This window comes from Dromiciops gliroides, chromosome 4 (genome assembly GCF_019393635.1).
Source record: "Dromiciops gliroides isolate mDroGli1 chromosome 4, mDroGli1.pri, whole genome shotgun sequence".
In the NCBI taxonomy this organism is placed as follows: Eukaryota; Metazoa; Chordata; class Mammalia; order Microbiotheria; family Microbiotheriidae; genus Dromiciops; species Dromiciops gliroides.
The window spans coordinates 188,470,490-188,491,970 of record NC_057864.1 but is presented as its reverse complement, the minus strand read 5'-3'; the positions used below and the strand labels follow the sequence as shown (position 1 = coordinate 188,491,970).

General features: G+C 47.4%; 1 protein-coding gene across 2 annotated transcripts in view; it reads left to right on the top strand.

Annotated features, from left to right (window-relative positions):
* The window catches only part of FAM117A (family with sequence similarity 117 member A), a 53,352-nt gene extending 34,876 nt beyond the window's left edge, over nt 1-18,476 (top strand). Inside the window, exons 3-8 of one of the 2 annotated variants that reach the window (XM_043964190.1) lie at nt 9,256-9,351; nt 11,418-11,528; nt 12,055-12,189; nt 12,891-13,092; nt 14,298-14,448; nt 17,181-18,476. In XM_043964190.1, the coding sequence (XP_043820125.1) occupies nt 9,256-9,351; nt 11,418-11,528; nt 12,055-12,189; nt 12,891-13,092; nt 14,298-14,448; nt 17,181-17,490 (1,005 nt within the window). In that variant the 3' untranslated portion in view covers nt 17,491-18,476. The remainder of the gene's footprint in view (nt 1-9,255; nt 9,352-11,417; nt 11,529-12,054; nt 12,190-12,890; nt 13,093-14,297; nt 14,449-17,180) is intronic. The other variant, XM_043964191.1, reaches the window with a different exon arrangement.
* The last annotated feature ends 3,005 nt before the right edge of the window (nt 18,477-21,481 follow it).

Below are 21,481 nucleotides of genomic sequence, written 5' to 3'. Positions count from 1 at the left end.
TACATGAAGGCAAGTATATTGTCTTTCTAAACTTTGTATTTCCCCCTCTCTCCCTTCTGTGCCTAGCACAGTGGTCTGCTTACATTAGGTCCTTAATGTTAGTTGAATTTGACTGGTCGTGTAACCCTCCCCAAAGAGTTATTTATCAACTAATTATCAATGCATACTACAGGCATACCTTGGAGATATTGTGGGTATGGTTCTAGACCACCACAATAAAGAGAATATTGCAATAAAAGGAGTCACAGGAATTTCTTGGTTTCTTAGTGAATATAAAAGTTATGTTTATTAAATTCACTATCTTCTATATATGTGGTTCATGGTACCCCAAAACAATTACAATAGTAACATCAAAGATCACTGATTGCAGTCCATCATGATATATAATAATAATGAAAAAGTCTTAAATATTGCAAGAGTTACCAAGATGAGATAGTTATGAGCACATGCTATTGGAAAAATGGTGCTGACAGACTTGCTCGATACAGGGTTTACCACAAACCTTCAAACTGTTAAAAAGGCAATATCCACAAAGCTCATTAAAGCAAAGCACAATAAAACAAGATATGTCAGTACACCATTTAGCCTAGGGCTTCTTGGAGTTATTTTTTCCCAGTAGCCACTCCTAAATCTTTCCCTCTGAAATTGTCCTTATTGAAATAGACTAGGAGTTGGTCACCACCTTCTTTACCCCTTCTCTCATAGTTTTAAACCCCTTCTCCAAAGCCCCCTGTCTTCTCCAGGACACATAATACCAATTTTCACTTTTTCTTACAGAATATCTTTCTGATGGTCATTAGCAAGTGTTTGAATGTCCAGAACTGCCTTTCGCACATTGGGATGGAGGAAATAAGGTTGGGCTTGGAACTCAAAAAACTTGTGTTCTTGTTCAGAGAAGATGAGTGAGCACATATATCCATGGAATCTGATGTAGCCACAAGGTAGAAAGCAGAAGAGGCAGAGAAGTCAGGCTACAAAGTGATTGACCCTAGTAGGTATTTAAGAAGAGCAATAAGGCAGCCGGGGCGGGGGGGAGCCTGGAGATGGAACTCTGCCCTGCCAGGTCCCAGGGCTTTGTCCCCAGACAAACCACTGCTGCTCCTCAGTCCTTAGAACCTTCTACTACCCTTGATGCACGGGCACTTTCCCCTTTGTTCAGGCAGGAATCTGTACTTCCTTTTGCCCAAGCAAAGGAAGCCTTTCAGGAAGAATGGGATTTTAGGTAGCAAGAGGGGCCATTAGCTCTTGATGGTATCTGATTTTAGTCTGCGGGTTTCCTTGGACTTTGATCCATGCCCCTTCAGCCTTTGTTCCCAACTTTCGAGGAAGCCCTCATCCCCTTCCTCGGCTGCAGCTCTCTTCTCCAGCTCCGGGCTGAGTTAGATTTTCCTTGGCTGGGTCTGAAGGCCTGGCCTCCAGCCTCTCTGTGTTTTTGGTCAAGCTGCAGCTGTAGGCCAGATCTTTTATATAACAGGCCTGGGCTCACTGCCACAGTGAGGCAGAGGTCGGAGATGCTCCCTCCTCAGGCTTGGCGGATCCAGGGCCACACAGTTCTCTTCTTTCCTGTGGATGGGCTCCAGACCTCTAGGAACTCGTAGCAACCTGTAAATATTGTGTGGTGGCGGCAGCAAAAGCAGCAGGAAAGGAGAATTCAGGGACTTCAGGCATCCGTTCCCTGACTTTCTGTCTCTAAACCAAAAGATCTGCTCTAGCCATGGAGCATTCTGGCCTCTTCAGTATTTGTTTGTGTTAAAGGGTCCTATTCCATTCAGGATAGGAATTTGGGTCTCCCTTCAACCAAAGGGCCTCAGCTTGTTTGAACTTGGCATTGGAATGTGAATGCCTATCAGAGGTGGCAAAGGTGTCTATCACCATATGGGTGTGCAGTCACATCACTGTTGAATGACTTGGTCCCCAAAAGAAACCCTTTGGAGAAGGATGGAGTAAGGGAGGCAGGGCCCATGAATCTTTGGAAGCTTTAAAAGCCAAAGGCTGGAGCAGCTAGATGGCGCAGTGGATAGAGCACCGGCCCTGGAGTCAGGAGTACCTGAATTCAAATCCGGCCTCAGACACTTAACACTTACTAGCTGTGTGACCCTGGGCAAGTCACTTAACCCCAATTGCCTCACTAAAAAAAAAAAAAAAAGCCAAAGGCTGTTAAAATTTGGGGGTAATGCCAGGATACATGGCTGTTACCACTCCACCCCAAACTTGCCTCCCGCCCTCTAGCATGTCACTTCTACCCATGCCGATACAGTTTGTCATCTGTTATACTCACTGTAAGTGGGATAAGGCCTTACCTCTGCCACCCAAGAGGAAGCAGCTGTACCCTGTATCTTAGAGCACATCTGCCTCTGCTTTCCTGGCTGCTACATGTCTTTGCATCAAGGCCTACAACAGTTGCTTCACACCCCTAAACATGCAGAGACTTTCTGAAGCAACTAAGGGTTCTGCCTGACCCAGCCTTGCTGTGGGCAGCAAGCATTAATTGAGCCCCTGCTGTGTGCATAGCTGCCAATGTTACATAGCCAAGACTTGCTCTCAGAGCAGAAGTCAGGGTTAAAAACTTTCAACTGACTTTGGCTACAATAAAAGAGTCAGCAGGTATTTCCTGCCTTATCCCAAAGGAGCACAGTTCTATATTATTAGACATTTGGGGCACAGAGTGAATTCATCACTCTTTCCATTACCACACTGCCTTTCATGTAAACAGATTCCATCTCTCCTATCAGACTTTAAACTGCGTAAGGAGCAGAGACTATGTCAAGTCTTTAGAATTAGGATACCTGGGTTCAAATCCCAGGGGTTACTCTGGCTAGCTATTTGACCTTGGGCAGTTCTTTCCAACTTTCTGGGCCTGTTAGCTCATCTATAAAATGAGGAGAATACTTTCACTACCCATGTCCCAGGGTGATTGTGAATAAAGTACTTTGTAAGCAGTAGAGTACCATATGTAGATGAAGTGATTGTTAATAATCCGGTGATAATCATAATGACACCAGGCTGGATGGGTTCATGGGAGTATATGTGTCAGTCTGGGAAATGGATAGGATTGATCCATTGTTTCTTGGAGGAGATGGCCTTAAAATGTGTACTAGATGAATAGGTTAGGTTAAAGTGGGAAAGGAAGAAGAGGGATTTTTCCAGATGTTTGGGACATCTTGAGCAAATATTTTTGAAGGAAAAAGAGGATTCTAAGAAATCTACTCAGATGGAGCCGACAGACTAGGTAGGAAGGAAGCAGGAGCTGAGAGCAGATGGGAAAGGACTGTCCAGCTGGTAGAAACTTGGAAGACTGTTCAGAAATCAATGAGATCACTAGAAGCCAGAAAAAGTCCCCAGGCCCTGAAAAAGACCTTTGATTTTGGGGGTGGTTTTTTTTGTTTTTGTTTTTTTTTTAGATTGTCAACAGATGAGTATTGAGCAGGGAACAGACAGATTTAATAAAAGGAATGGCAAATAATTTATATACCTGGATGATGTGAATCTGCACCTTAATACTATCCCTTTCTTCCCTCACATACCCTGGCTAAACAAATAATAGAAGTGGGGAATCTCTGGCTAAGGAACTGATGGAAATGTATCATTATTAGCACCATCCTGGTCTGTAGGGGTTTCTGTGAGCTTCTCTGAAGTGTCTGTCAAGGGTCTCTCTTTTGCAGCAAGCATGTAGTCTCTTTGCCACCCTTTGCCCCTCCTTCCCCAAAGTGACTACCTAGGGAGAAGCTGCCTAGCCAGCCACTGTGGATTAGTTCTGCCTGGTGAAGGGGCAGAGTTGGCAGCAGCCCATTCCAGTGGCTGTGGTTACCCCCTCTGCCTTCTTGCTGTGCAAAGCATTTTGTCTTCTTGTACTATATTGAGAGAGGAAGCGGTCTCACCACAGCTGAAACAACTATTTCAGAAAGTTCCTCTGCTGGCCACCTTCTTTTGTAGACGGGACACCAGGGTACATGCCCCTCCCCATCCCACGCAGGCTTGCTCTCCCATTCCCAGTTGTTTCTAGAGGATGTGGGTGTGTTCCCCACAGGTTGGACCGCTTCTGTACTGACTTGACCCTTGTAAATAGATCTAACTGGCATTTCTCAAACGCAATGCGGGGGGAAGTCCAGAGGTACAAAGTTGACTATGGCTTCCTCGAGGAAATGCTCCTTTCCTTGTTCATCTTTTCACCTTGTTCTCTACCCAGTCCCAACCCTAATAGCACCTCTTTCCCCCAAACCAGTGTTGCTATGATCTTTCTTAACACTGTGGTAGCACTGACAACTTATTCTGTGGCTTTAGCCTCTTTGATAATGGGGTGATAAAAGCAATGGGGTCAGATAAAAAAAACAAGGAGGATTATTGGGCTAATTAACTTGGTTTCTGACTTTTTGGCCGTTCTCATTCTGCTTTCCCCTTTGAAAGCATGCACATACACAGAAAGGCATCTAGGCATGTAACATGCTGGGTTTGAGTCCTGGGCAGACCCCTGGTGCATGAATTTCTTAGGCCATCCATTTTCATTGGATCACCTACAAGCTGTATTAGCCCCTAGGAGGCCTAACTACTGCTTCCTACCTAGGCCATACCTAGCCACCATAGTTAATCATAAACAAGGTGGGCAACAGGGCCCTTTCTGCTGCCTTCATGACCTTGGACAAGGCACTAGAATCTTTCGGGGCCCTTATTTTCCCCTGTCAGATAAGTGGGTTGGACGGTATTATGTCTCTCTTAAGTCCCTTCTAGCCCTAAACATGCTTAGTGACCCTGGTGCCTGTTACTGGGAAACAGATCTGGGTGGGTCTGCTAGTCATCTTCCCATTCCAGACCGGATGTCGACAGTGACATCTATGACCCCAACATGTCCAGAATAGAGCATATGTATCTGGCTAGAATATAAGGTCTCAGAATGGGGAATGTTTCATTCTTCATATTTGTTTCTCCAGCATCGGGCACTGTACCTGGCACATAGTAGACACTTAATAAATATTGACTGATTGATGCCACCTCCACCCACCTCAACTTCTTTGTGTCCCTTCTGGGTTATTCCCAGAGCAGCTCTTCCTCCTCCCCCAATTTTTCCAATCAGACTGTGTGACCCAGACAGTTATTGAGCTGCTGCAGCTCTGGGATTTCTTAACCTGCAATTAGGGCTTCTGACGTCTGACCCATGCCTTACTTTGCATAATCTAAGCATCATCTGCACACGGTGACTGACGATACTGCCACGTTTATGATCAGGCCGAATTCTCCCCTGTGCCCTGATGTTAAAAATAAGGCTGTTCTGGTGCACCAGTCCCTTTGATGAGGAAAATCTTTTTAGCCATGCTGTACTGTTCCCCTAACTCTAGCAGATTTAGAACTGTTCAGAATCTTCTCAAAGTGCTCTGAAGCAAAGCAGGCTTGGAGGCCTGGTGATCTCTATTGTGGTCAGGAGGTCAGTGCCCTGAACTAGATCTCATCCCTACACCTATGACTTTGTTGTTCTTTTAACAGTCAATTCATTACTTCCCTGGTGCACATCTGTGTATTGGGCACTAACATGATTCCCAGATGAAGCAGGCAACAGCCTGAAGGGAAACATCATTCCCATCCAGGAAAGACAACTTCTGCCCTTGAAGCTCCATGTTTAGTTGGAGAAGAAGGAATACACATAAAACTAACTTAAGAACATTTGCACAGATATATAAACAAAGACAAAGAAATAATGACCTAATTGAGTCTGTTGGCACAAAGGGAGATGGAATAAATTAGCCAAGTAAGATGCACTAAGGAAGGTTTCCTAGAGGAGGCAAATGGAGGAAGGAAGAGCAAGACTAGATGGAAAAGAACAAAGGAAGGAATCTTGAGTGGGAAGAACAGAGAAGGTAATCTGTAGAAGGGGAGATGCAGGGCAGGTTTGCCCAGCTCTAGAGAAGAGGCCTTTGGGGAATTAGAAGGAGAAATGGGAAAGGAAAGGGGCCATGAAGGCTGGGCTGAAGAGCAGCGATTATACCTACACAACTGGTATTAAGAGCCATCATCTGTAGGGAGTAGAGGGGTCAAAAAAGTGCTTTAAGGGAAGAGATGATTCTGTATTGTACATACAGAGCTCTTACTAATAACCCATATCTGCTTCCATTCTCTCTCACCTTACACACCAGAAGAGAAAGCAGATGAAGGATAGATTGTAGCAGATACTGAACAAAATGGGCAACTATTGGAAAAGCTACCCAGAGAAGGAATCTAGACTGCAGCTCTGGTGTTCACCAGCCAGCCCATCCATTGAAGCCATTGCCACCTTCCCAGATTTCTACTGGCCCTCTCCATAGTCAGGGTGGGGCAACTTCCTGGACCTCAGGAAGGGATAGTCACATACCTGCAGGGATAAAAGAGGTGCAGGAAAGAGAATGGCTGCCCAGGCTTCCTTTGTATAATTGTCATTTATAGACATTATAGACACCCTAAAGGAACTTCCTAGTTTAGAGAGGAAGAAGCTTTGGGAAGAATGATAAGTTCCAATGTTTTATTTTACAAAAAGTTCAGCTAGCAGGACCATTGGGTATGAGAGCAGGATAAATCCCTAAGTATTCAGGTCTAACCTCAGCCCCAGGATTCCACATCTTCTCCAGAATGGTCCACTGATGTCTTATATTCTCTCTCTTTTTTTTTTTTTATGTGAGGCAATTGGGGTTAAGTGACTTGCCCAGAGTCACACAGCTAGTAAGTGTGAAGGGTCTGAGGCCGGATTTGAACTCAGGTACTCCTGAATCCAGGGCCAGTGCTTTATCCACTGCGCCATCTAGCTGCCCGATGTCTTATATTCTTAATCCTCCCTAACCCATTTTTCACACAGTTGCTAACATCTTTCCTAAGGTACAGTTCTGACCATATCACTGTCCTTGAAAAACATCAACATTGTTTATTAGGATAAAGTGTAAGTTCCATAGCCCTTTATCTGGGTCTCATGCTAGTGCCCAACACACGGATGTGCACCAGGGAAGTAAAAAAGAACAACAAAGTCACAGGTAGGGAAGAGATCCAGTTCAGGGTACTGACCTCCCAACCACGATAGAGATCACCAGGCCTCCAAGCCAACTTTGCTTCAGAGCACTTTGTGAACATTCTTTCTGAACAGACCTAAAGGGAATGCCCTTTACCACCTGGCTTGGCCGGGTTTACCTTTCCAGTTTTCTTTTAGACAGTATTATTTCCTTTAACACATTCTTCATTCCACCACACCAGACTTTTGGCTGCTCTCTAAACTCAACATATCTTCCACCTCTTCATTCAAGACCCAGCTCAGATGCCATGTCTTCCATGCTACTTGCCCTATCTTCTCTCCCCAACCCCAAACTCTCCCCTTTCCTGGCCACCAAAGGTGTTAACTCTCCTCAGATAGTCATAGAATTCTTTGTCTAGTATATTCCTTTACCTCTCATTACCTTGTACTAAATGCATCTGTCCATACCTTGCCCTTCACCCACATATATACCTAAATCATAGACTACAAGCTTCTTGAGGATGTTTTAGGGAAGGTGTCTTCTCAAACACATGTGAATGAGATCCTGATAGAAAAGTAACTGGGGAATGAAGTGGGGAGGAGACATGACCCTCCTATATCAAGCTGTGGTCCATCTTCATTCTCTTACTCTACCTCAAAAGGCCACCTGCCATGAGGCCAGTCATGAGAGATGGCTTCAGAATGTCTTCACTGAGTGCTTCAATGGCTGTTGGGTTGTGGCCTGTTTTGGTTTTGTTTCCTTTTCTGCCTTTCTCTGAATTTGCAACAACCTCTATGGGGGAGGTCAGGAGAGGTACTGGAAGAAGACAGTTCCCAGGCTCTCCTGTCTTTGGCAGCTTGTCCATAGAAGCTAGAGAGGAAATATGGCTACCCTGAAACCTTCCTTTAGAATGAGAAGTGGAGGGAGCAGGGGCCCCACACACAGAGCCAAAACCTTGTCATCAGACCTTCTCCTCCCCTTTGGGATAGAAAAGGCTGGGCATGCAGCACCGTGTTCTTGCTCTGACGTTGTCAGCAAGTCGCCTTCTGACCCCTGCTTCAAGCCCTCAAGTAAGAGGGGACTTGCCTCCTAAGGCAACTCCTATTTTGATAGTGCTTTGGGGAAGTTTTTCTTTATAGAGAGCTGAAATTTGTTTCTTTTCAACTTCTACCCATGGCTCCTGGTTCTGCCTTTCTGGAGCCAAGTAAAACAAGTCTGATACCTCTTTCACAGATCCTGGCTATCAGGTCTTCCCCCTTCTTTCTTTCTCCTTTTCCTTCATCTTATATATCCCCACCCAATTCCTTTAATAGATCCTTATATGGGATGGCTTGAGGCTCCTCCGATATCCTGGTCACTTCCCTCTGGATATGAGGCACCCAGGACTCCTTAGGATAGCCTGACAGAGTAGCTGACAAGCATTTCCTGTGTTTTGGGGGGATAATAGTCACCTGGAGTAACTGAACCAAGACCATAGATGGTCCCCTTCTCTTAGAGAATCACCCACAGTCCAATTGTCTCTACCATCAAGAGTTCCTGGACTAGTTGTGTTGGGGGGACTCGCAACCTGGATGGGGGGGTGCCTAGCTCACCCAAAGAATTGGAGGCTTATCATGAATCTTGTTTAAAGCAGAGAGAGAAATTTATTAGGAGAGAAGAGTATATGGCCAGGGACTGATCACTATGGTGACTGTCCCCAAGAAGAGAAGACCGGGTCTTTTGTATCTTTACAAAACAAAGAAAGGGGAGGGAATTACAAAGCAAGAGGAAATGCAAAAACTGGGAATCTTTGAATAATGGGGGGTATCAGTAGGGTATGAAGCATCCATCCATATCCTGCATATCATCTTGCAGCCCTGGTTTGGCGCTCTGCCACACCTTATTCCTGAGGTGTTTTTCCCTTGGCCTTGGGGGTTGGGATCTTTAGGTTTCTTGGGGTCCCACTGCATTCCCACAACAGTTGGGGACTCAGAACATATAAAAGTATATGCGTAGCAAGTTCAGATGTTTTAAGTGCAAACTGAAGCCTCTGGTGCAGGAGCGGATTTAGAAGTGACTGAAACAAATCAGAAGGTTTCTCAGAGGCGGCCTGGGGAGGAGGTGGGAGAAAGGTCCCAAGGATAGGAAGCTATATAGGAGCTGAAGTGGGAGGATACTTGGTGAATCCCAAAGCCCTGAAGCCGGGCTTCTGGGGCCTGTCTGATGCCCATGGCTGAAGAGCTTTCGGCCCCTTCTTGCTTCCCTATAGTCTACATAGGAGCTGGTCCACCTCACTACATTTCTCTCCCTCTAGACACCCCTGTCCTGGCATGAGCTGGAAGGTGAGCAAACCGGCTCCTGCACCCACAAGCGCTCTGCCTCCTGGGGTAGCACAGACCACCGAAAAGAGGTAATGGTTACCTTTCCTCTGCAGCCAGGGCATCTGCCCCTTCTCTCCCAGAACCCTTGCCCCATGGCCCAGTGCCTCCATCACGTGTCTCCAAAGTATTCCCCAGTCTGGTCAGCTCGCTCCAGGATACCAACCGACTCTGCGAGCTGACTCCTATCCCACTGGCGAGCTGACTCCTATCCCACTGGCGGGATGGGACCCAGGAGTTCAGACCCTCCTGCCAAGCAGAGGCTAGGCCCAAAGCTGCTAATACTTGCCAGGAGCCAAGCACTGAGTTGGAGTCCCAGTTGGTCTCCCCTTTATGACTTTGCAGCTGGAGCCAGAAGGCTGTTCAGAGGACTAAGCACTGGAGAAAGACAGAATTGGGGCCCTGGGAACTGACAAGCCCCTTTGGTGTTTATTACTTAACTGTGTATCTAGTCTTTAAAAAAAGAGCCCAAAGCAGTTACCAGCTCAGTTTTCCCTGGTCCACCCTCTCCCCTGGGAGCTAAAAGCAGTGAATTTAAATAAAGAGCCTTAGGCTGGGATTCTAGCGTTTCTCGGGCCAGCTCCATCCTCTCCAACAAAGCACTTGCAAACTCCTCCTTTTTACTGAGGTGGAAGATATAGTATCATAGAGATGGAAATACTTTACAAGCCCAAGAAACGTGGCAATGCTTGGTATTATTTATTAATAATGTTTAATTTTCAGGGTCGGTGAGAGATTTGTCATCACTCAAAAGAGACAATCACAGTAAAATCTCTCTAGTCACCTATATGAAGGAAGGGAAGCCATGGTATAGCGAACTCAAGATAATAAATGATCTATAATCATTTTGTTAGAATTTGGGAGTGCATTCTGTGGCTTTGGGGAACCATATTTACCCTCTGAATTCTGTTTGCCTTGGGCTAATATTAATAATGAATACTCATTCGCTGAGTATGCGCAGTCTGGGGGCTTTGGGGTATGCATTTGGGTATGTGCTGAGCAGAATGGGGTGAGTGAAAAGAAAGCAGTCCAAATATAACAAATTGGTGACAGATAATTTCAATCCACAACTATTTAGGGAGAAAAGAAGCCAGAAACATCCCCTAAATCCATCCTGGAGAAAGAGAACCTGTCCCTTTCTCAGCATGATTTAGTGGAAAAGCCTTGGACTGGGGTTTTGGAAAACCTGACTTTGCTATTAAGTCACTGCCCCCTAGGATCCTAGATTTATGACTGGAAGGAATCTTGCATGGCCATTGAGTCCAACCTTCCTCCTCATTTTACAGATGAAGGAACTGAGGACCAGAGAGGTTTCAGTGACTTGCCCATGGCAGTAAATGTCAGAAGGAGGATTTGAACTAATTTTTTCCAAATTTGAAGTACAGCACTCTAGCCGCTGTCCTAGATGCTTCTCTGGGCCTTAGGTTCTCCAACTGTTGGACCCAGAGAATAATTTTACACTATTTAACCCTAGGGCAGGGCTATATTAAAGACCAAAATGAACTGGATGTGATCATACTTTGAGGAATGAAGAGTACCATGTGACTGCAAAGGAATTATTTGTCTTCCTTAGGACTGTACGACACTGTTGTCCTGCCTGAACTTTTGTGCCTCTTTCGTAATTGATCATTGATGTTCACAGCGATAATAACCCTAAACTGCCTTCTTAATCAAAGCGCACTTGTGTTCAATATGATGTTGGTACCAGGTGCATTTGGTGGCATTTTCATTCTTTGAACACTGGTGATCTGGGTGCTACCTAAAGCTATGGAGTTAATTTTTATATTTTGGGTAATAGATACCAACCGTGTGAGAAAATAGACTGCTTACTGTTTTATTATCATTGTTAATAATACTCCCCTTCATGAGAGCTGATTTAGTTGAGATCGAAGGACCTACCTTCGGTCCATCCTTTTGTCCATCCATCTGACTAACACTTCAGAAGCACTCTGCAAGGCAAAGCTAGCATCCCAACCATAAAGAGCTCTCAGGGCAGTCCTCATGGGCCTCTCCTAGGAGTCATCCCATGGGGGGCAGGGATACTTTGGTTCCTCTTACTACCTCTGACCTACTTTTCTGGTCTACTTTGGGCTGCCAGATCACCAAGCTGAAGCAGCAGCTGCAGAGAACAAAGCTCAGCCGGGACGGGAAGGAGAAGGAGCGGGCCTCTCCAATCCATGGAGACCATGCTGTTCGGGGGGCACTGAGGGTATGTGCCGATGCCAGCCTGTCAGGGTCCTTTCCCAGCCCATTTCCCTCTCCCTGTGTGCATGGTTGTAGTTAGGCATAACTGTGGATTTGGTCCAGATCCTTACCCCCTCTGCAGTGGCCAAATCACCGACCAGGGCAGAGATTTTAGTCCTGCCACTAATTTGATGGGTGATTTTGGAAAGCACCTTTACCCTTTCTTGAACTTTGGGGGTAGAACTTTGGTCTCTTCCTGTAAAATGATGGGGGAGTGACGCTACCTACCCTCTCTACAAGGCTGCAGACTCTCTGGGTCCTTGACCGTGGGCAGAGCTGCTTCACATGGACATGGGGCCTTCAGCAGCACCCTCCACATCACCTCAAAGGTTCTGGCTTCTGCCAGCTAGATGTTGGTAGTTCTACTAGTGGCTCTTCTCTGAACCTTTGGTGCCTAGCCCAGCAGAGGAATCAGAAGCTCAGATGCTGAAGAAACCCTTCCCTGAGCCCCCTTTCTTTAACTCATTGGATTCATTTGTCCTTCCCCCCAGGCCTCCCCTCCTAGTTTTCCCTCAGGTTCCCCGGTCCTTCGACTCAGCCCCTGCCTGCACCGAAGCCTGGAGGGACTCAACCAAGAACTGGAGGAGGTGTTTGTGAAGGAACAGGGTGAAGAGGAGCTGCTGAGAGTGAGTATTCCCCCTCCCCCTGCAAGCTTGAGCCCAAGGCATGGGGAAGAACCGAGCGTCTGAATTCAAAGAATGATGACCGACCCTTGAGATTCAAGAGCTATAAACTGTCCTCCAAAACTTGGATGATTCTCTCCTGGGTGCCCATCTAAAACTCAATTATTTTGGGGAATAAGAAGAAGAAATCAGGTCAGGGTGTGGGGGAAGGTATGAGGCAGAGTTCTGGTCCTCTGCTGCCTAGTTGGGGTATACTGCATCAGCCTGGGGATAGGGGAGGGAGAGTGCTTACAAAGCAACATGCGCAGGGTGGCTGGAATCAGGGAAGGCTCTCTGGTGGCAAGTTGAATCTTGTGGCGATGAGAAAAAAGTTGAGTCGTGCCTTAAGGAAGGGAGGTCACCCTAGCCAAGATGAATTGGACTGCTTTGGGGTCGGAGGAGCGATGTTTGCTTGGAGGTGAGGATGTGTGGTGGGCAATAGTGAGAAATAAGGCGAAGAGGTCAGGGAAAGAGGGAGGCGGAGTGAAAGGGATTTGAAGATAAATGACGTGGCCCAAATCATGTTTGAGAGAGTAGCTGGAAGGCAGGGCTGTGAGCCAGGAAGTCACAGTGACCCAGGGGGGAAGGCCCAGAGCATCTGGATGCGGCGGGGACTGAGTTAGGTTGAGAGACTGAGACTTTGTCTCTCTTTTTCCCTCCGCCAGATCCTGGATGTCCCTGACGGTCACCGCGCCCCTGCCCCTGCTCAGGGTGCCAACAGTGATTCCTCCCTCCTTCCCCTGGAGCCGGGCAACCTTCCCCTCTCCCCTTCTCTGCCTCTGGCATCCCCACAACCTGCTGGCCAAGCCAGCCGTTTTGAACCCCGAGGTGCAACTGAGGAACTGACACCTAACCCCAAGGAAAAGGGTAAGTAGACAAGGCAAGGAACAGCTAAGCTGGCCTGAAGGTTAGAGGGCACCAGGCCCTTTCATTGCCTTCCATGTAGCTTAAAACTTTGCCTTTCTGCCTTAATCAGCCAATCGTAAGGTATCTATGACTCATCGACTTATTCTGATTATTATGTAAAGAGAATTGGTGTCTGCCTTTTATGAATGTACAGTCCAACATATCATGTGGACAGAGAAGACAGGCAGTGAGCAGACCTGAGACAAACAGGTGTATTGGCATTCTGAATAGATGGAGAATTGTCCCCCCTTCTAAACTTCCCTGTTACTATCAAGGGCACCACCAGCATCCAGTCACCCAGACTGGAAACACAGGAGTCCCTCCATATTCCTCACTATCTCTTAGCTCCCAGAACCAATTTGTAGCCAAAGCCCATCAGGTTCCCCTTTGGGACATCTCTTGAATAGCGGAATGGCTCTGCCCTGGGGCAGGCCCCGCCTCCTCCCAGCCACACTATTGGGACAGCCACTGGGCAGCCACCTGCTACAAGGCTCTCCCCACTCGGCTTTCAGGTGATTGTCCTAGAGCGCAGGCCTGCTCCCTGTCCCCTCCAGGAGGCAGCATCAGATCCTCTGCCCTTCCTGACATTCCCTGTGTGCTGGTCTCAGTTCACATTCCTCCAAGAAGACCCTCTGTGTCCTGACCCCCGGCATGTCCACATGTTCTCCCTCCTCATTTCCACCTCCTGGCTTCCTTCAAGTCCCAGCTCAAATCCCACCTTGTAAGAAGCCTTCCCAGCCCCGATTAATCCTACTGCCCTCCCTCTCTCTACTATTTCCCATCGATGCAGCACGTAGCTTGTTTGCATGTTGTCTCCCCCATTGGACTGTGAGCCCCTCAAGGGCAAGGATGGCCTTTTGCCTTTTCTTTGTATCCCCAGGCACAGTCTGGCACACCGTAGGTGCTTCATCTATGTTTATTGACTTGGGAGAGCAGGTGGAATTTTATGTTTAAAACTGAATTTAAGGAGCTATTGAAAGGGGGAAAAAGATGTCAAACTGGCAGCCAAGGAAGAAGATCACAAGGTGTGCCAGTACTGGCATCATTGTGGGTGCAGATTTGCCATCTTTCCCCCCTCTTCTCTCCTTACGTCTTTCTAAGAGTTAGAAGAGAATTTGTGCCATTTCCTCCAAGCCTGACCAGTCAGGTTCCTCCTCTGCTTTCAGCACCCTCTCCACCCCGTGCAGCCCTGCTTGAGGATGACGGCCCGTCTCCAGTGCTGGCCTTTGCCTCATCCCCTCGGCCCAACCACAGCTATGTGTTTAAGCGGGAGCCCCCAGAGGGCTGTGAGAAAGTCCGGGCCTTTGAAGAAGCTCCGTGAGTTGTTCAAAGAGAGAGGGAAGAGGGAGGGATATTGGGACTGCGGGTGGGAGTGGGGGCGAAAGAAGAATCCCACTCAGCTTCATCTTGGTACCTGCTCTTTGTTGAGGCTTTGGCTCATACGAGTTGCCATTTTTGTCTGTTCTTTTTACTGCTTGGATTATAGGCATCTTTGTCAGTCTGAAAGGGAAAGATTCTTATTTGTTGTGGCCTTCTGTTTCCAGTGAAGATGCCACACGGGGCGCAGAGGCTGCTCCGCTCAGCCAAGAAAGGGCAGCCTTTCATTGCTCATGGGGAGGAGTCCAGGTGGAGTGGGACCACCTCCCAGGCCCTCCTGGATGCTTCTCCACCTGCCTGTGCAGCCAGTTTAGTCACAGAGAAACACAGCAAGCTCCAAACTTGAAAGAGGAATTTCTGGTTGCTCTGTGCTACATACAGCACCCCTCTCTCAATCAGGAGAATTGAGAAGTAGGCTTGCCTTGCCTTGCTAGGCGCCCCCCGTATTGTTCCCCTGAGCAGGAGCCCCAGGATCCAATCTTGATTCCCAGAATCTTAGCTCTAAAGCCGGAAGAGTCCTCTAGTTTAACCCTGTCATTTAACAGATGAGAAAACTGAGGCCTAGAAAGGTTAGCTTGACTTGCTCAAGGCCACGGAGATAGTGAGTAGCAGCAGAGTGAGATGGCTCCAAATCCACTCTCATGTACAGAAACCTTTTCCACCTGATGATTCTTCATTTTTCCCTTATGGTTCAGCTACCAATGGGGAATTAACCACCAGCAGGGAGCAATGGGGCAGGCAATGAATGCCGGGACTTTGTGAGAGTTCAGGGTGGCCACTGTAGGAAGCAAGGGAAGAGAGCTCTCCAGCATAGGAATTTAGGCCTCGGTACTCTTTCTCTTTCCTAAAAAGTTTTTAATATTCCTTTATAATGGGAATGGAGACATTCTGAACAGGGGGCGGAAGGAAGCAAAAGCCTCTATCCCTAGGAACTAGCTGTCTCCTGGCTCTCAGGCATCTGAGAGGCTTATGGGATTGATTGATTGGCTATTCCTCCAGCATTGGCTGCCCCCTGATTGCGGGGTTTTAGCCCTTACAGATGTGAAAATTGTTTTTCTCTTGGGTCCTTAATGGGTTATTTTTTAAAAATCTTATTGACAAACTTTATTTCAATAAAAGACAGAAGCTCCCAGTTGACTTTCTCTCAATGTAAATTCCCTGAAAACAGTTCAGCAAAACACCATTGGAGTGCATAATTACAGTTGTACTATTACAGAATTGTATGGAACTGCTACTTTATACAGAGACCTAGATCTCCTACCAGGATACTGGGTGGTTGATTCTCTTGGTCTTTTCATTGACTCACAAGATTAGAGGACACCTTGAGGTTATCTGGTTTGAGCCTGTGCTCTTAGGCAAGCTTCCCTTGTCAACCAAGGGTCAAGATCTCTCACAGCAAAGAGGCTATGCTTTCCTTTGCTTATTTCATCCCTCTTTTCCTGAGGAAGTTCCACGTCGTAGCTTCTCCTATTTAATGATAATTCCTAATTGCTTGATTCTTTTCCTTTTGAAAACCCTGGCCATATATTCCAGAGAATACATGAGCTAGGAATAACTGGCACCTTGGCAATGAGTTCTACAAGTCTAACTTTGCTCTCCCCCTAACTACACCATGTACAGCTGCTCCCATTTTCTCCCCCATCCCCACCCCATCAGTGGAATTTGCCTGACTCCTTTGTGTTGAGAGGACCCCTGCCTGGGCTGTCACACAAATGGGTGCAGGAATCACAACAAGCTTACAATGGAGTCCCCTCTGCCCTGTTCCCCTTCCTCAAGCCCACAGAATCTAGGACCTTCATGTCTCTCACGTTGAGCTCTTCTCTCTTACCTCAGAGAATACTTTGGAAATGGCACAGGGATATGGAGCTGCAAGTTCCTATTCATATTAATAAGAATAATTCCAGAATTAGAACAATCATTAATTATGGAGGGTGTTAGAATTTTGCTCTTCCCTCGTGGATTTTACTTTCTCAAAGAAAAGTTTTACCAACCATCTCAGTTTCTTTACATTCAGAAACTTGAAGGACTTTAAGTACAAGGCCCATGATTATCATAATCATTCTTTGAATTCATATTTTCTCATTCCTTAGGAAGCCAGGAGAGTAGAGTGGATTCTCCCCTCATGGGGGAGTAGGGAAGCTACAGTTCAGAAGTTAGGGAACTTGTCCACGATAACAATGCCAGGCACAGACCTCACCACACCTCTGGCCCAGTCCTGATTCATCTCAACCCCACCCCTAGCCCACCCTTCTCTCTCCCCTTCATTAGGTGACTTTCACAGAATACAGAGGTTGTAAGTAGCCCAGTGGGGTGTTGGATACAGAGGGCCTGTGTGTGTGTCCAGAATGAGCAGACCTCAACCAGGTTACTTGTCCACGTTGCTGATTTCAAGCCTCCTGAACCTGGAGAACTTGTGGTCCCAGACCCCCATTTTTCACTGTCTCAGGAAGTTCTTCCTGTCCAACTCAAATCCCTCCTGATCCTCCCCAGAGTCTATTTCCTGTTTTTCAGTCATGCCTCTGGGAAGATGAAAAACAGAGGGATCAAAATCTCTGTATCTTTCCCAAGGCACCAACAAGCTGAGAGAGAAGAAATGAGCTTCCTGAATCCCCAGACTCTCTTTGTTGCTGCTTCACTCGGTTTGTTCATGCCTTTCTCTCTCTGCCCTCTAGGTCCCTTAGTCCTGACCTGACCTTCCTGCCTTCCTGCCCTGACAAGAACAAAGTCCACTTCAACCCGACTGGCTCTGCCTTCTGTCCTGTCAGTTTGGTGAAGCCCCTCTTCCCCAGTATGGGCTTCCTCTTCCGAAACTGCCCCCCCACCCCAGGATCCCCCTGTCCATCAACAGCTCCAAGTCCTTTCTTGACTTCTCCCCGGAAGGACCCTGATGCTCCCAAAGCACCCCCGCTACCCTTCGAACCCTGGCAGCGCACTCCACCCTCAGAGGAGTCTGTGCTTTTCCAGAGTTCCCTGGTAGTCTGAGGGTTTTTCCTCCAACCCCTCCCACCTTACCATGCTGACCAGTGCCTTTGTGGCTGGCTCCCCCCTCCCCTGGATGGAGATCGAGGATCCCATCCTCTCTTGGCCTTTGAGCATCTTCCTTTTATCACATCAAAATGCCCTGGTTCCTGTTTCTGTTGGGTACCAGCTCCCAAGAGGGGGAGGAAACCTGCCTTCTCCTTTGGGCTGGGCAGCTCACCACTCCTCAAGTCAGTGTTCTCATTCTTGATTCCCCACGGAAGCGGGGAGGCCTTGGCCCCTCCCTCCCAAGCATGCGAGTACAGACAACCCCCTAGGAGACACTTATCCCTGTCAGATATTAAGGAAGCTGGTCCTGGCTCAGGGGAAGGGGAAGAAGGGGACTTGAAAGAATCCCTTCCCTTTCCCCTGCAGAGAAGATAAGTCCAGGAGAGAAGACTCCACTGCCTCCCTTCATTGTACCCCATTCCTCATGTGTATTCCCTCATCCACGCAATCCCAGAGGGCCAGAGCCTGCCCGGGACCAGCCCAGCTGTGGGCAGAGAGGGGAGTGGAGAGTGTTCCTGGTGACATTTTCATCTCGCCTTCATCCTGACTGCAGATTGTCGGGAGCTGTGTTCCAGCCTGGCTACCCCTGGAGGCGGGGAGGGGGTGGGGAATGGGGGGATGGTGGAGCTGGTGCCTCCCCTTGGAGGAGAGGCACGATGACTGAATGTACGCTGCTGCCTACCCTCTTGCCTCTCCCAGGTTCAGGTTGGATTTGAAAAATGCCTATTTTTCTTGTATTGATGTAGAAACTCTATTTTCTCCCAAAGACACTATTTTTGCAGCTGTTTGAAGTTTGTATATTTTCCGTACCACAGAGCTTACACAGAGAAATTGAAGAGGAATGTCAATGTTAGAATTTCCTTGTCCTGTGTTTAAAGGTGGTTTTTTGTTTTTGTTTTTTTGCAGATCTTGGTGTTAATAGTCCAAATAAATAAATATTCCCAGTGACCATGGGCCTGGTAGATTCTTCTGGAGGGTCGGGGGGAGACATTGGATAGAGGGTCTTTCTTTTATCAACCTTCTCATCCAGCATCACATTCAGATTTAGGAATTGTGTACAAATTCCTGGACCCAGCAGGTGTAGATGCACAAAAGTCTACCTCTGCTGAAAATTACCCTTTCATTTCCTGAGGAACATGGCATGAAATGAACTCCTCAGTGAACCCCACACTACAAATAATAGAGGGAGGGAGCCGTTCACTTAACGCATAAATGACTGGATCATATCACCTGGGAGAGGTCTGCTTATTTGTGATTTTTGTCAAAAAGCAAAGATGGATATTAGTCGGGTTAGTAGAAGGCAGTGTGCTTCAGTGGAAGGAGCACACGGTTGGGATCAGTCAGGTAACTTCCTGAGCCTCACTTTCCCCATATGTAAAATGAGACCAGCCCTGGAGTCAGGAGTACCTGAGTTCAAATCTGGCCTCAGACACTTAACACTTACTAGCTGTGTGACCCTGGGCAAGTCACTTAACAAAAACAAAACAAAACCAAAAAAAGAGAATGTAAGCCCCTTGAGAGTAAGGGCTGTCTTTTTTGCCTTTTTTATTTGTTTGTATTTATTCCCTAGCACTTAGCACAGTAAACCCTGCACATAGTGAGCACTAATGAAATGCTTTGTGAGCCAGCTATGTGCCAAACACTGCAAAGTGCTGAGGGAGTTAGGGCACGATAAGCTGCAATAGCTCCTCTCCTCCTGGAGTCTAGTTTGGGAGGGCATAGTGCTCCCTGATAACTGCAATGCACAGTATCCCATGCTTTACAGAGGTGCTAAACAAAGAGCTATCTCTCTAAGAGAATGAATGAGGGCAATCGTGGGAGAGCTTTCTGAAGGAGAGGGCATTTCAATGGGGTGCTACAAGATGGGCGTTCAATAAGTACAGAGGGATGACATTCCAGACATAGAAAAGCAACAAGGGCAGAGGCTGGGAAGCCTGGGGCATAATCAAGGGCTGGATCCAGCCCAGTTTGGCTTTGAGCTTAAGCACTACTAGGTTGGCCCTGAATATCTGGGACCCATAGAATTCTTGCTCAGAGAAAAACAGTTGTTAGAATAGATCCATGAAACCAGTTACATTAAAGAGGCGGTGAAAAGGTTTCTAGCAGCCATACTGGAAGGGGTGAGGTCTAGAAAGACTTCCTAAAGAAGAGTAGACTTCTGGGGCTAGTGAACTGACAAATGGTAGGTTGGTGGATGTTGAAATGTCCTGGCTGTCCAGGAAAACTGGGTGGAGTGTAAATTTATTTAAAGAGTTTTACCAATAGGAGGCCAAGTTGTGAGATTAAGTAAAAAGGGTCACCTCCTTTCTTGTATTTGTAAAATCAGCCAGAGAGAGAAGGCCAACTTGCCCACACCCTGAAACTGCTTGTTCCTGTCATCTATCTTTGAAATTCAGTGGACCAGAGAGAATAAATAGCCCACTTATTCCAGTAATTTGTATGGGGGGGGGGTGTCAGGGCAGTGAGGGTTAAGTGACTTGCCCAGGGTCACACAGCTAGTGTCAAGTGTCTGAGGCTGGATTTGAACTCAGATCCTCCTGAATCCAGGGCCGGTGCTTCATCCACTGTGCCACCTAGCTGCCCCCCAGGAATTTGTATTTCATCTGTGAGAGACTGTTTGCAAAGATGAAAGCCAAATTCATTGAAAAATGAACAAGCCACTAGCCCTGGATTCAGGAGTACCTGAGTTCAAATCCAGCCTCAGATACTTACTAGCTGTGTGACCCTGGGTGAGTCACTTAACCCCCATTGCCCCGCCAAAAAAAAAAAGAAAGAAAAAAATGAACAAGCAAAATAGCAAATAACTGCAGAGAGGTCCCCTGATTGGGGAGGGGGATAGAGGGGGGCAGGGAGGAGCAGGAAGAATCAGCTTTGTCTCTTTGCTCTCGAAAAATAAAATGACATGATGCTCTAGATCTTCAGTGCAAGTCAGGCCTAAAGTCATGGGTGTGGTGCTGCCCAGTGTTTCCTTCCTTTGGTTGACATGATGCCAATGGAGGAGGTGGCTACAAGTGGAGGAACCTTTACTGGGGCTGCGGTGGCTCTCAACCCAACAGGCTGTCTGAGGTGTAGATCAACTGAAAATTCGTGTGGGTGGGGGGTGGGGTGCCCTGCAAGAACATTGAAGCCCAGAGGCTGCTCTCTCCGACTCTTGACCTGAATGTCCCCAAATGGAAGCTCATTTGGGGAGGATTCTACAGAGGCCGGTGGAAAGGGAACCAGAAAGCTCACTTGGGGCAGTCATGGGAAGCAGAAGCAAGCCCTGGGTATTACAATCCTGGCCTGTTTCATGACCCTGAAGATCATTTAAACCTCACCCTGAACCTCAGGCATTATGGGGAAATGAGAAAGTGCTTTGAGATCAGAGTAATAGTTAGATTCGCAACTCTAGCCCATTTCTCAGTCACTAAAGTGCTTTCCCACACTTGACCACATTTGATCCTTACAACCACCCTGGGGCAAGAAGAACAGGTTTTATTGATCCCCGTTTCACAAATGGGGAAACTGAGGACAAGAAGGTGAAAGGCTTCATGGCTAGCTAGTGGAGTCACATCCGTTTTTCTTTTTTACTTACCCTCCCTATTCTGCCTCGCTGGAGGCCGACTGCTAAACCAGGGGAGGAGAGGGTACCCCCTAGATCTCAACACTTGCCTCGCCTTAAGGATAGGCAATCTAAAGAGGCTGAGTGATAAGGCTGTGAGCACTAGAGGGCGCAAAAAAGTTCCAAAGCCCAAAGGCTCCCAAAGGTGGCAGTGCGCTAGGACCCAGGGGAAGCCTCGGAAGAAGGCTATTTTGATCGGCTTTATCTCCCCGATTCTCCACCCCCTACCTCCGGCGGCCTTTCAGCAACGTGGCCAATCGATCTTCTCCACATCCAGTTACGTCACCTTAGAACGCCCCCGCTCCCCAAGGTCCCCCACCGGGTTCTTGTTGGGGCTGCCCTGAA